Source organism: Carcharhinus amblyrhynchos, chromosome 9 (genome assembly GCF_965287045.1).
Source record: "Carcharhinus amblyrhynchos chromosome 9, sCarAmb.v2.hapA, whole genome shotgun sequence".
NCBI lineage: Eukaryota > Metazoa > Chordata > Chondrichthyes > Carcharhiniformes > Carcharhinidae > Carcharhinus > Carcharhinus amblyrhynchos.
The window spans coordinates 40,926,409-40,941,025 of record NC_137332.1 but is presented as its reverse complement, the minus strand read 5'-3'; the positions used below and the strand labels follow the sequence as shown (position 1 = coordinate 40,941,025).

General features: G+C 44.3%; 1 protein-coding gene across 1 annotated transcript in view; it reads right to left on the bottom strand.

Annotated features, from left to right (window-relative positions):
• The window catches only part of LOC145347742 (metalloprotease TIKI2-like), a 349,733-nt gene that overhangs the window by 66,650 nt on the left and 268,466 nt on the right, over positions 1-14,617 (bottom strand). The window contains exon 5 of the mRNA XM_080195506.1: positions 4,648-4,738. Within this exon, the coding sequence (XP_080051632.1) occupies positions 4,648-4,738 (91 nt within the window). The remainder of the gene's footprint in view (positions 1-4,647; positions 4,739-14,617) is intronic.

Here is a 14,617-nt window from a genome sequence, read left to right as displayed (position 1 = left end):
TTTAGTTAGGGAAAATGAGGAAATAATGGATAGGGACAGTAACACTGAGCAGATACCAGGACCTGGGAGGAGAGATGGATGGGTTACAGTTAGGAAGAGCAAAAAGAAAAGGAGTCGTGGCACTAGAACCGCCCCGGAGGAATTACCCCGGAATATCAAGGGTGGGGTGACAGCTGGGGTAGAGAAGGCAAGGGAGGGAGATCAGAATACCTCGGAGGAAGGGAAGAGTGCAGGGTGTGAGATAGTGGTGGGGGATGGGAGAGTCAAAGGGATTGACAGGCGGTTCTGTGGGCAAAAGCGGGACTCCAGGATGGTAGTCTGCCTCCCTGGAGCAGGGGTACAGGATGTTTCAGAAAGGGTAGAGGGAATTTTGAAGGGTGGAGGGACCGAGTCTGATGTGATAGTGCACGTAGGAGAGAAGGATGTAGGAACAAAGTGCAGGGGGGACATCCGTAGGCAGTTCAGGGAGTTGGGGGCTAGGCTGAAATGTAGGGCCTCCAGGGTGGCGTTCTCTGGGCTGCTGCCGGTGCCTGGGGCTAGCAGGGCTAGAAATAATGAGATACTCCAACTAAATGCGTGGTTGAAGGATTGGTGTAGGGCAGAGGGTTTTAGATTCGTAGACCATTGGGAAGTCTTTATGAAAGAGGGGCAAATATACAAGAGGGATGGGGTACAGTTAACTGGGAAGGGTGTGCATATCTTAGCTGGAAGGTTAGCTGGAGTGTTTCGGCAGGGTTTAAACTAATATGGAGGGGGGGTGGGGATGTGGACGGAACTGGGATTGGGGATAGGGTAAGCCCGGAGGGTAGGAAGAAGGATCGGATTGTTTCTGAGGGTCTTCGATGCATGTGTTTCAATGCTAGGAGTGTGACTGGCAAAACAGATGAACTGAAGGCAATAATGTTCGAAAGGAAGTTGGAAGTGGTGGCGGTGACAGAGACTTGGTTAAAGGAAGGGCAGGACTGGCAGTTGAATGTTCCCGGGTATAAGTGCTTCAGGCGTGATAGGGGAGGGTCGCAGAGAGGTGGGGGAGTGGCGTTGTTAGTTAAGGATTGCATCATAGCAGTGCAGAGGGAGGGAGGTATAGAGGATATAGGAATCGAGTCGCTATGGGTGGAGTTGAGGAATAGGAAGGGAGATGTTACTATGTTGGGTGTGTACTACAGACCGCCCAACAGCCCGAGGGCTGTGGAAGAAGGGATAAGCAGGGACATTCTAGATAAGTGCAGGAAGAATAGGGTGGTGGTAGTGGGAGATTTTAATCTCCCCGGGGTAGACTGGAAGGTGCCGAGATCAGAGGGTGCTGACGGGGAGGAATTTGTACAGTGTGTAATGGAAGGATCCCTGGAGCAGTATGTGGATAGCCCGACCAGAGAGGGGGCTATACTGGACTTGGTTCTGGGGAATGAGCCTGGGCAGGTGGTTGACGTTGAAGTAGGAGAGCAGGTGGCTAACAGTGACCACAACTCTGTCTGGTTTAAGATATTAATGGATAAAGATGAAGTCTGTCCTAAGGGGAGGGTGTTAAACTGGGGGAGGGCTAGATACAACCGGATTAGACAGGATCTTAAAGATACGGACTGGGGTAAGCTGTTTGATGGCAGGTCGACGCTGGGTATGTGGGAGTCTCTCAAGGGAAAACTAAAATCTTTGCAGGAAAGGCACGTGCCGGTCAAGAGGAAGGATGGGAAGGGTAGGATTAGAGAGCCGTGGGTAACTAGGGATATTGAGGACCTGGTCAGGAGGAAGAGGGAGGCGTACATTAGATCTAGGCATTTGAGGACAGAGATAGCGTTAGAAGAATACAGAGAATGTAGGAGAGAACTTAAAAGGGGCATCAGAAAGGCAAAAAGGGGCCACGAAATGGCTTTGGCGGGTAGGATTAAAGAAAATCCTAAGGCATTTTACTCCTATGTTAGAAATAAAAGGATGGTTAGAGGGAAGATTGGTCCTCTCAGGGACAGAGGAGGGGAACTATGCTTGGAGCCTGGGGGAATGAGGGAGATCCTGAATGAATACTTTGCGTCGGTATTCACACAGGAGAGGGGCCGGATGTCTGGTGCTGTGCTTGAGGAGTTTGAGGATCCGTTGAGGGATATAGTCATCACGAGGGAAGAGGTGTTGGGACTTTTAGACAGTATAAAGACGGATAAATCTCCGGGGCCTGATGGCATCTATCCCAGGCTGCTAAGGGAGGTGAGGGATGAAATTGCTGGGCCTCTGACGCAAATCTTTGTCTCTTCTTTGGACACAGGTGAGGTCCCAGAGGATTGGCGCATTGCAAATGTAGTACCGTTGTTTAAGAAGGGTCAGAGGGATAACCCAGGGAATTATAGGCCGGTGAGCTTGACTTCAGTTATAGGCAAGCTAATGGAGAGGATCCTCAAGGATAGGATGTATGAACATCTGGAGCGCTGCAATCTGATCAGGGATACGCAGCATGGCTTCGTTACAGGGAGGTCGTGCCTTACGAATCTAGTGGAATTTTTTGAAGAGGTGACAAAAACGGTTGACGAAGGACAAGCCGTTGATGTCGTCTATATGGATTTCAGTAAGGCGTTTGACAAGGTCCCTCATGGTAGGCTGATAGAAAAGGTGAAGGCTCATGGGATACAAGGCCAGGTATGTAGATGGGTGGAGAACTGGCTTGGGAGGAGGAGACAGCGAGTAGTAGTGGAAGGCTCCTTTTCCAGTTGGAGGCCTGTCACCAGTGGTGTGCCGCAGGGCTCGGTACTTGGACCTCTTCTATTTGTGGTATATATTAATGACTTGGAAGAGGGGGTAGGTGGTGTGATCAGCAAATTTGCTGATGACACTAAGATGGTTGGATTGGCGGGTACTGAGGAGCAGTGCCTGGCAATGCAACAGGACATAGACAGGCTGGTAGATTGGGCAGATAGATGGCAAATGGAATTTAATCCGGAGAAATGCGAGGTGATGCACTTTGGCCGGAATAATGTGGAGGGGAGTTATACGATAAAAGGTAGAACTATCCGGAGTATAGATACGCAGAGAGACCTGGGGGTGCAAGCGCACAAGTCCCTGAAGGTGTCGGTGCAGGTGCAGAATGTGATGAGGAAAGCGTATGGTATGTTAGCCTTCATAGGAAGAGGTATAGAATATAAGAGTAGGAGTCTGATGTTGCAGTTGTATAGAACGTTGGTTAGGCCTCACTTGGAGTACTGCGTCCAGTTCTGGTCGCCGTACTACCGGAAGGATGTAGAGATCCTGGAGAGAGTGCAGAGGAGATTTACCAGGATGTTGCCTGGTATGGAAGGGCTGTCTTACGAGGAAAGATTGAATGAACTTGGGCTGTTTTCCCTTGAGAGACGTCGGCTGAGGGGGGATCTAATAGAGGTTTATAAGATTATGAAGGGGATAGATAGAGTAAATGGTGGTAAGCTTTTTCCGCTATTAGAAATGGATAGAACGAGGGGTCACAGGCTTAGAGTGAGGGGGGCTAGGTATAAGACAAATATTAGAGGGCAGTTTTTCACGCAAAGGGTAGTGGGGGTGTGGAATGCACTGCCGAGTAAGGTGGTGGAAGCAGGCACGCTAGGGTTGTTTAAGAGTCACTTAGACAGCCATATGAGCAGGCTACATATAGGGGGATATAGTAGGCCTTACTAAACATTGTAGGCTTGGGAATACGTTTTGCCTCAGGGATGTTAGTCTTTGCCTGTTTAATAATGAATGTTTTTGTCTCCACAGGCATTTAAGTCCAGCAAGGGGCATGCATGCGGCAGGTTGTAGTGGGCTGCTCTTGGATGTTGCTTCGGGAGTTGCCTATTGCTTCATGTCGTTAGTGTGCTTAAACTGGACCATCTCGAGGGCAACATGACAGCTCAGAGACTATCTCTGTTGCTGTGCGGACACATGAATTTGGGCCTGTGTCTGTGGGAGTTTGCACGTTCTCCCCGTGGTTGCGTGGGTTTCCTCCGGGTGCTCCGGTTTCCTCCCACATCCCCCAAAGATGTGCTTTTAGGCTGATTGATTGGGTACTAAATTGTCCCTAAATTGGACCTCCCTGATCCACGTTAGGTGTAGACTAAAATCATGAATAGGTCACAGACAGTGGGACGGCGGCGCGGGCTCGTTGGGCCGAAGGGCCTGTTTCCCGTGCTGTGTTGTTCTTTGTTCTTTGTTCTTTGTTATGCCGCATTTTGGAGATGGTGAGGACAGAGGCATAATTCTACAGTCAGGTTAGTATCTGAACAGCAACACAGTTGGTCCCATAAAACACCACACAAACAGAAACTCCCATTCCTTTCTCGATCTCTGAGTCATGCCAAATGGCCTCTTCCTGCTCCTATCTTCTATGTTTCTCTGATGCTGTGCAGGCACTGTGGTTAGTTTGGAAGGATCATCTACTGGCAAATATAGTCAAGGCTTTGTTGTAAAGATTTTTAATCAACAAAGGAGTCAAAGATTATGAAGTACAGGCAGGAAAATTAAATTATGACTAAAGTCAGATCAACTGTGATCTTATTGAATGGCAGAGCAGACTTGATGGGCTGAATGGCCTACTCTTACTCCTAATTCTTATGATATTTTACTTCTAACCATTTCCTATGCCAAGGAATAGCTTCCACTGATTAAACACTGAAAGTGGCCTGAAAGCAGCATAGATTTGTACAATAAACTTACAATTCAAATGGTTGTCCTGCAGGGGTGTGTTCAACTTCATATCCTGCTTGCCTTAAGACATCAATCACAGTGTTGTTCCCAAGGAAATGACCTGCAATAGAAGACACAGTTTTGTTTATACTATGCTGCTAGAGTCACCAACACACCTCATCACACAGGGGCAATTTCTCTTCACTGATAACGTAAAGATTTTGACAAATTGCATCGATCGGGGATACATTATTAGTAAATCATTAAGTTTGGCAGCATTTCAGAATGCTACTGCATCAATGCTTTGTCTGTTTATATTGAGTTACAAGTGTTGAAAGTAATAAGAGGCCATTTCCACATTCAAAGTTAAACAAGTCAATGCGCAGAACCACTTTATAATATTAATTGCCAAAGATTACTGAAATGTCAGGTCACAGGTAGAGCTAGTAGAAGCTCTTGGCTTACTGGAAGCTCATACAATTCATAATCAATGTGCACATTCTTCCACACATTACTGTGTTTGAAGCGTGGCACAGTGACACAGTGGTTAGCACTGCTGCCTCACAGTACCAGGGACCTGGGTTCAATTTCCAGCTTGGGTCACTGTCTGTGTGGAGTTTGCACAATCTCCCCATGTCTGTGTGGGTTTCCTCCAGGTGCTCCGGTTTTCCCCCACAGCCCAAAGATGTGCAGGCTAGGTTGTTTGGCCATGCTATATTGTCCCTTGGTGTTGGGGGGACTAGCTAGGGTAAATGAATGGGGTTGTAGGAATGGGACCTAGGTGGGATTGTGGTCGGTGCAGACTCGATGGGTGAATGGCCTCCTTTTGCACTGTAAGGATTATCTAAGGGTGGTGGTCTGAAACTTTGTTAATTGCAATAACTCTAAATGTGAATAATATTAAACAGATGGTAAAGCTCTGAAACAAAGTGTACAGTCAAAAAGTCCACTCCGATTTATGATGGTGTCAGTTCACACTTTTATACTTGTGCTATCACTTTACAGCATTGGGTTGAAGCAAAACCATGATGGACCCTTAATCAGATTTAAAATTAAAGGTTCAAAATCAGAACTTCAAAAATTCAGTTATAGCATTTACATTTCCACAATATAAGAATGGGCCTTGAATTTTATTTAACAAAGCATTGTACCTGCCAGCTATCTCTAGAACTTCCTGGGTCTGTACATTTACATTCCTACAGGTGTGAGTATTTTTGTGCTGTTGAAGTAGCGAAACTACTCAGAAACTTTGATGCATCCTTTAAAAACATTTAATTTTTCATCTTTATCAGCAGACTGGGAACAAACAGGAAGAGAATCTTTCACTTATTGGATATTTCAGGAATGTTTTGATTACATCATTTAGGAAGAATGGTAGGAAGGACTATTACTTACGTGGCGAAAAACTGCAGCAGGCGACGGTGCAGAGGGACCTCGGGGTCCTTGTGCATGAGTCGCAAAAACCCAGCCTGCAAGTGCAGCAGGTGGTCAGGAAGGCGAATGGGATGCTGGCCTTCATAGCGAGGGGGATTGAATATAAAAGTAGGGAGGTCTTGCTGCAGCTGTATAGGGCATTGGTGAGGCCGCAGCTGGAGTACTGTGTGCAGTTTTGGGCGCCGCACCTGCGCAAGGATATTTTGGCCCTGGAGGGAGTGCAGAGGAGGTTTACTAGGCTGATACCGGAGTTGAGGGGGTTGAGCTATGAGGAGAGGCTGAATAAACTAGGCTTGTACTCGTTAGAGTTTAGAAGAATGAGGGGAGATCTCATTGAGACGTATAAGATGATGAATGGGATGGATAGGATAGAGGTGGAAAGACTCTTCCCGCTCAAAAAAGACAGTAGGACTAGGGGGCACAGCCTCAAGATAAAGGGGGGGCGGTTCAGAACGGAGTTGAGGAGGAACTTCTTCACTCAAAGGGTGGTGAATCTCTGGAATTCTCTGCCCGTTGAAGTGGTGGAGGCTGCCTCGCTAAATATTTTTAAGAAGCGGGTTGATGGGTTTTTGATAAGAGAGGGGATTAAGGGTTATGGGGAGAGGGCGGGAAAGTGGAACTGAGCCACGACAGATCAGCCATGATCTTATTGAATGGCGGGGCAGGCTCGAAGGGCCAGATGGCCTACTCCTGCTCCTATTTCTTATGTTCTTATGTTCTTATGATTCTGCCCACCCTAGCACCATCAGGCAGTATGACAAGTCCAAAATAAAGATTATAGATCCTAAAGCTTCCTGAAACAAACCTGCATTTATTTAGCATATTTCACAACTTCAAAATCCCAAAATACTTAATGACCAACCAAAATCTTGCATTCATATACATCTTTAACATAATAAAATGTCCCAAGATGTTTAACAGGAGTGCTTTGAAGTAAAATTTGAATGGTGGTGCAGTGGTTTGTAGTGCTGCTCACAGCACCAGGGACCAGGTTCGATTCCCGCCTTGGGTCACTGTCTATGTGGAGTTTGCGTGTTCTCCCGTGTCTGCGTGCATTTCCTCTATGTGCTCCAGTTTCCTCCCACACTCCGAAGATGCATGGGTTAGGTTGTTTGGCCATGTTAACTTGCCCCTTAGTGTCAGGGGAAGTAAGAGGGTGAATATCTGGGGGTGACGGCGATAGGACCTGGGTGGGATTGCTGTCAGTGCAGGCTCAATGACATCTTTTGTGGTGCAGGGATTCTATGATTCAAGTCACAAAGGACAAATGTCCAGAAGCTTGATCAAAAAAGTTAAAGTTTATTTGTTAGTGTCACAAGTAGATTTATATTAACACTACAATGAAATTACTATGAAAATTCCCTAGTCACCACACTCTGATGCCTGTTCGGGTACACTGAGGGAGAATTTAGTACGACCAAAGCACCTAACCAGAATGTCTTTCAGAATGTGGGAGGAAACCGGGGACCTGGAGGAAACCCAAGCAGACACGGGGAGAACATGCAGACTCCGCACAGACCATAACCCAAGCTGGAAATCGAACCCAGGTCCCTGGTGCTGTGAGGCAGCAGTGCTAACCACAGTGCCACAAAGAGGTAGGAGTTTGGAGTCCGTTAAAGGAGAAAAGTGAGATAGGTAGGCACAGTGATTTGGGGGGAAGAGTACCAGAACTTAGGGCCCAAGCATGGCCATTAATGATAGAGTGATTAAAATCGAGGATGCTCAAGATCTGAGAATTAGGAAGGCTGAAGGGGCTGGAGAATTTTAGGGAGATAGGTAAAGGCAAGGGAGTTGAAAACAAAGATGAAAATCTTAAAATAGAGGCAAACCTTATTATTGCTCTTGAAGCATACCATTACACTTTAAATCACAAGAATGCTCTTTTAGCATGCCAGTGAGGACTCGATGAACTAAATTGTCTCCTCCTGCACTATAGAGATTCTGTGATTCTGATCACATGTTGACATACGCCATTCTAGATTTAATTATTGATAGTCAACTTCTATCTATCCTATCTAGCGGTTAGCATTGCTGCCTCACAGCTCCAGGGACGCTGATTTGGTTCCCGGTTTGGATCACTGTTTGTGTGGCATCTGTACATTCTGCCCTTGTCTGCGTGGGTTTCTTCCAGGTATTCTGGTTTCCTCCCAACTCCAAAGATGTGCAGGTTAGAAGGATTGGCCATGCTAAATTCTCTCTCAGTATACCCGAGCTGGTACCGGAGTGTGGCGACTAGGGGATTTTCACAGCAACTTCATTGCAGTGTTGATGTCAGACTACTTGTGACTAATAAATAAACCTTAACTTTTGATATTATAAAAACATATGCCAGATCCATTCCATAATCTGCATTGTTCATTCTTTGTATCTGTATTTTCTCATACCAGGTAGTAAGTACCTAGTAAACCTGTGTTATACTCTTCAATATCAACTACAGACCAACATTGCTACAGTATTCTAACAGCAGTTTCATGTGGGTCATCAATGTTTAAGTTTAATATTTTGATTTGAAACAAAACCGAGGGTGGGATTCTTCCATAGCTCCACCAGTAGGTTCAAATAGAATTTGGCAGGAGCCCAAAAATCTGTTACGCTGGCATGAATTTCCATGGAATCTTCCATTGGGGCCTGCCATGGTGGATCTGAAAACGCACTGGAGGATGAATTAAAACTGATTTGCATCCTATGAAGGCCCGACTAGAATCTTCCAAACACATCTTAATCATACCAGTGCTAGTGGGAAAACACCTTGAAACATCACAGTGGGATGGGGGACTGTCATCAGGAGTTTTAACCGCCAGCCTCAAATTGTTCCTAGAGATTCCTCTTCTTTTTCAGGAAGTTCATCGCAAACATCCCCACTTCTAACCCCATGATGGAGGGGAAATCAGTGGTCAAACAGCTGAAGACGGTTGGACCTAGCTTACTCTGCTGAGGAACCCCTGCACCAATTGTGATAGATGTGTATATAGTATATTGGGTGTTGAGATGTGGAATGTCTCTTCAAGAGTGTGGCTCAGGTGACTGCCAGGCAATTAGCTCTTCCCAGTGTAGGACCCTGTTGGGCAGTATTAGACCTGACTGTGAATGAATACACACCTTCAATAAAGAGTTCCCAGGGTTCAAGCTATCAAACCCACCTCGTGATTCCTTATACACCCTTAGACCATAGGGGCATAATAATACCAATGACCCGGGCAGAGATGATTGCCCTCTAATGATCAGTAGCTTCCACTGTGTCAGGTATGACTCCAACCAGTGGAGGGTTTTCCTCTTGATTTCCATTGACTCCTGTTTAGCTATGGCTCCTTGATGACACTTTGTCAAATGCAGCCTTAATGTTGAGGACAGTCAGTTTCATCTCAACTCTGGAGTTCAACTTTTTTGGCCATGTTTGGATCAAGGCCTTTATGAGGTCAAGAGCTCAGTGTTGCTGACGGAACCCAAACTGCGCGTCTATGAGCAGGTTATTGCTGAGTAAGTGCTGCTTAATAGCACTGTCGATGACCCCTTCCATCACTTTGCTGATGATTGAGAGTAAACTGATGGGGAGGGTTGGATTTGTCCTGTTTTATGTGCATAGGCCATACCTGGGCAATTTTCCACATTGCCGAGTCAATGCCAGCTTTGTACCTGTATTGGAGCAGGCACAGCTAGCCCTGAAGCACAAATCTTCAATACTATTGCTGGGATGTTGTCAAGGTGCAAAGTCTTAGCATCTGTCCTTTCTTGATTTCCCATGGAGTGGATCAAATTGCCTTAAGTGATACTGGGATCCTCCAGAGGAGGAAGTTTATCCCTGATATTTTGGGCTCCTCCATCATTGAGAATGGGGATATTTGTGGAGCCTCCTCCTCCAGTGGGTTGTTGAATTATCCACCACCATTCACAACTGGATGTGGCAGGACTTCAGGGCATAGATCTGATCCATTGGTTGTGGGATCTCTTAGTTCTGTCTATCACTCATTGCTTCCATTATGTGGCGTGCAAGTAGTCCTGCTCCTGGTATACACTCCTGCATGATTCATTGAACCAGGTTGATTCCTGGCTTGGTGGTAATGGTAGAGCGAGGGATATGCTGGGCCATGAGGTTACAGATTGTGGTTGAGTACAATTCTGGTGTTTTGGATTGCCCACAGCACTTCAGAGTGTCCATTTTGCATTGCTAGGTCTGTTCCATTTCATTTAACATGATTGTATAGCCACACAGCACAATGAAGTGAATCCTCACTGTAAAGACACAACTTCAGCTCCACAACTTCTGTGTGTTGGTCACTCCCATCAATACTGTCATGAATAGACATATCTGAAATAGATTGGTAAGGGTGAGATCAAATACGTTTTTCCATCTTGTTGGTTCCTTCACCACCTGCTGAAGACCCAGTCTAGCAGTTATGTCCTTTAGTACTTAGCCAGCTAGTTAGTTACGGTGTTATATAGTTATATAGCTATCGAGCCACTCTTTGTGAGGGACATTGAAGTCCCCCACTTTGCCACCCTCAGTGCTTCCTCCAATTGGTATTCAACATGAAAGAGTAATGATTCATCAGTTGAAGGGGGCACTGATGAATCAATACTCAATGGGCTGTATGCTTTTGTATTACACCAGGGGCTGCCTTTACTCTCTAGTCCGTGGGAGTTTCCAGTAAAATCCTAATGTGCTTTTCCTGCAGAATGCTGGTTTGTTTTCTGACAAGCTGCTTCTGGTGACAGTCTACTTTAATAAAATTGGAAGGTACAAAAAAAGGATGTAAAACATTTGGGTGAAGGAGGTTTCCATTTTCCGAAAGGAAGATGATGAATCCTCACCATCAAAACTGAGTTCTAGATCATATGCTGGGGCTGTTAAGGAAGTTAATTAATTGAAAACAATAGAGGAAAATGAAAGCTTTTTGTCTCCTTCAGTAATGAACTCTTATTAGCTCTTTCAATTGGGTTAGGGTGCTGCTTTGACCAAATTTGTTGAACTGTCATCTCAGATAATAGCCAGATCTAAGATCCCTGGGTTTAAAGTATATGTTAAAATGATCAATAGAGTGAGTGGGAAAAAATTGTTTCAGTTCACTGACCCAAACTAACTCAGAGAAAGATGTCCACATCTGGTCAGGCTTGATCTTAATGTGTGTTTAAAGAAACTTTGATTTCGCACCCCCCCACCCCCCACCCCCACACCCACCCCTCTCCAGCCAAGCTCTGTCTTTGTTCCCAATTTAGATTAATCCAGGAACAAATCCAAAACCTATTATATTAATTTATTGTGACGGCTGGTGAAAGCTGTGGCTTAGGAAAGGTCAGTACGACTCCCTGCCTGGGTTTGTCTATACATTTCTGATAAATGAGCACAGAACAACAGGCTGGATACTACAACGACTTGCGTCACAACTGGCTCTGCCACGTAGGGATGAATCACTCCGCTGGCTCCGGCTTTTATTGTTCTCCAGCCTGGCAGAACACAGCAGGACAAAGGACACTGAAAAATGCTCACATCAAAGGCCATTGCGCACCCCTCTTTGAAGTTGAGCTGAAACTAAGCTAGGCGATTTGCTGAGATACAACTGAAAACTGAACCATGTTTAAAGCCACACTACTTTATGCACAATTAGTCATAAAAAGACAAACATAAACATAGTCAGGAGGTCCCTGGTTTATCGCATTGCTTGCACAATGGATCAAACACATAATGCACTTACTACTAAAGCTGGGTATAGACCTCAGAGCTTGCCAGTTTCTTTCCCAGCCCCTCCTATCAGTGCTTATATATGCCAAGAATGTGCAGGCAAGGTGCTTTACAAAAGTCCTGACAAGATTCTACAACATCAGATTTTTCCCTTCTTAAAAAAACAGAAAGGAATACTGATAATAGATAGGGGAATGAATTACTGGAAATGAAAAGACTTAAGTTGAATAGTCATCAAAGCGTCCTGGGAATTTGTTTTTGAAGTTTGAGCCATTGCAATCTTGTGGCAGACCATTCAAACTTATTCACAAAACTCATAACTGAAAAAATGGTGATATTGGATAAAATTCTTGGTTATGTGTTTATAGACTTGAATCATCCTTTCAATTCACTTTGGATCTCGTTGTGCTCATTTCACATGCAAGGTGGTTGTGTAATTGCGGTCTCCATTTTGTACTTGGCGGAAACATTCAAATTCGTGGATGATGGCTTCTTCATAGTTTCTTCCTCCTACCATCAGACTTTTGAATGAAACTACCTCATATTTATTTGATTTTTCTCTGCATCCTAGCTATGACTGCAACACTACATTTTGCACTCTCTCCTTTCTTTCACTGTGAACACTATGCTTTATCTGTATAGCGCACAAGAATCAATACTTTTCACTCTACTAATACATGTGACAATAATAAATCAAATATCAAATGTGTAGCTTTCTCACTGCCTGGAGATTGTAACACAATTCAGTGGGTCTTAGCTGTTGCTGCTGGATTCACTGCCCCACTCCTGCTCTGCATTTAATGGAGAACAGTGTCCAGAATGATGCAATACGCTCATGTAAAGTGCTCACACACACAAAGACACACACACACAAACTAGCAATAATGTACAAACTTGCTACTGCAACTGAAATAACATGTCATCTGTATCCTGCTGACACTCTTACTGCTACTGAAGAATTATATTACACAGTTGCTTAAAATGAAAAGTAATTGCTTATTTAACATGGTCAATATGCTTTCCCCATCTGCACAATGGAACAATACATAACTCAGCATGACATAGAGTCATACAGGCCATGCAGCACACCCCAAGTTCAACTCCTGGTCAACTGGACTCACTGTCTGCAGACTTGGGAAGGAGAAGATCAGCCGAGGTTCCTATTCCCAATCAGTGTGCAGTAAACCCTGATGAAATGTTTGCTTAAGCAGATATCATGGTGCAAACTTTAGCATTCCTTGTGATTGAATAACCTGCCAAACTCACTTTTCAGGCTCAGACATGATGAATAGCATCACTCGGTTACGACAGTGTGGGACCTGTGGAGCTATGCCTTCAGTAGAGAGAGGAGGGAAAAGGGAACAAAACTGGATCTAAAATATGTAACAGTTCAAAACCAGGGCAGCACACACTAAAGTTTAACCATGCGTTTTTTTATACGGGGGGGCAATTTTGAAGTCAGTACCTCGGCGATTAACATGCAGACCATTGAACACAAGACTCAATGGTATCGAGACAGTCAGGGGAAGAGTGGCAGGATTTTGCATTTAGGCCTCGTCAATATCTGCAACATTACAGTTGCAGGATCTTGTGTGATGTCAATATCATTGGAGTCGAGGTCTGCTTAATCTAAGCTATTGTTTTGATTTCTCAAAAAAGAGCAAATAATAGGTAACACTTATCCAGATTGACCTTACACTGTAAATTGTACATGGCTGCTATTGTAAAGTTGTAAAAGAATGAAGTACTCTCCTCAGCAGCTGTGGTAGTGACGAGGAATCTGAGATTGTGAATATTTTAACAATGCTTTGAAATGAACACATTTGTGCAGTCCTTTTGAAATACCTTGACTAACCTCTGTTATATCAAGTGCTGGATTACGTTCATCTATTTTCAGCAGCATACTTGATTTATTTTGCTTTTTGTTCCTCACCGCCAGACTAGCCAGCTTTGAAAAAGATCTTAACATGAAATTCTTCAGAATAATGTTACAGACAAGAAGATGAAGGGTGCAATTCTACTGATCATGTGACAAGACTTAAAATCAACACAGCTCAGCTCACAGAATGATGGACTGAGGAACAAGCACAAAAGTTAAAACAAAAGTCTATTCCTTTTAATTTTCAAGTTGCTCAGCTTCTCAGATGAAAGGTGCTCTGGTACCAAGAAAGCAGGAACATGAGTTGGCAGCTCAGGTATACACCCCTACTGCCTTATTTACTTGCTTTGTTTTGGCGTGCACCTTTTGCAGATGAAAAGCATCCTGCAGGAAAATCCCAGAAATCCTAGTTGCTGGGTCTGCACCCTTTGGTCCTGGCCTTTCCCACTGGTAACTGTGTGTTCCTTCAGAGCAAAGATCAGGAAAATCCACACTGGTGACTTTGAGAGGAGCAGAAAATACATTTTAGTTGTATAGATATTGAAAGACAAATTTAAAGAGAAAAAATGCAGTGAGCCAAAGAAATAGAACATCAATTAAAGAATAACTGTGACTTTTTAATCGGTATTTAAGGCAAATAAATGTCTAAGTCTAATGTGATGCAAAGTTTATTGAAATGAGATTTAAATTCTGCACTGACTTTGTTAGTAGACTTTTATCCAATCTTTTCCTGAAAATGTTGGCTCACTAAATTTCTCTTTCCCTTTACTTCACTCTGCTCCTTTTAGACATTTAAAACTTTTTTGACCAAGCTTTCAATTACCTCTTACAATGTATAGGCAGCGCAGTCTGAAGTTCGTTTGATAATGCTTCTGTGAAATGCCTTGGACAGTTTTATTATATTCAAGATGCTAAATGAAATGCAAGGTATTCTGGTTGTTGTTGTATTATTCCGCAGTGCATGTTTTTCTGTGCTACTTTGCCTGCATATTATTCTTCATCTGTAAGCC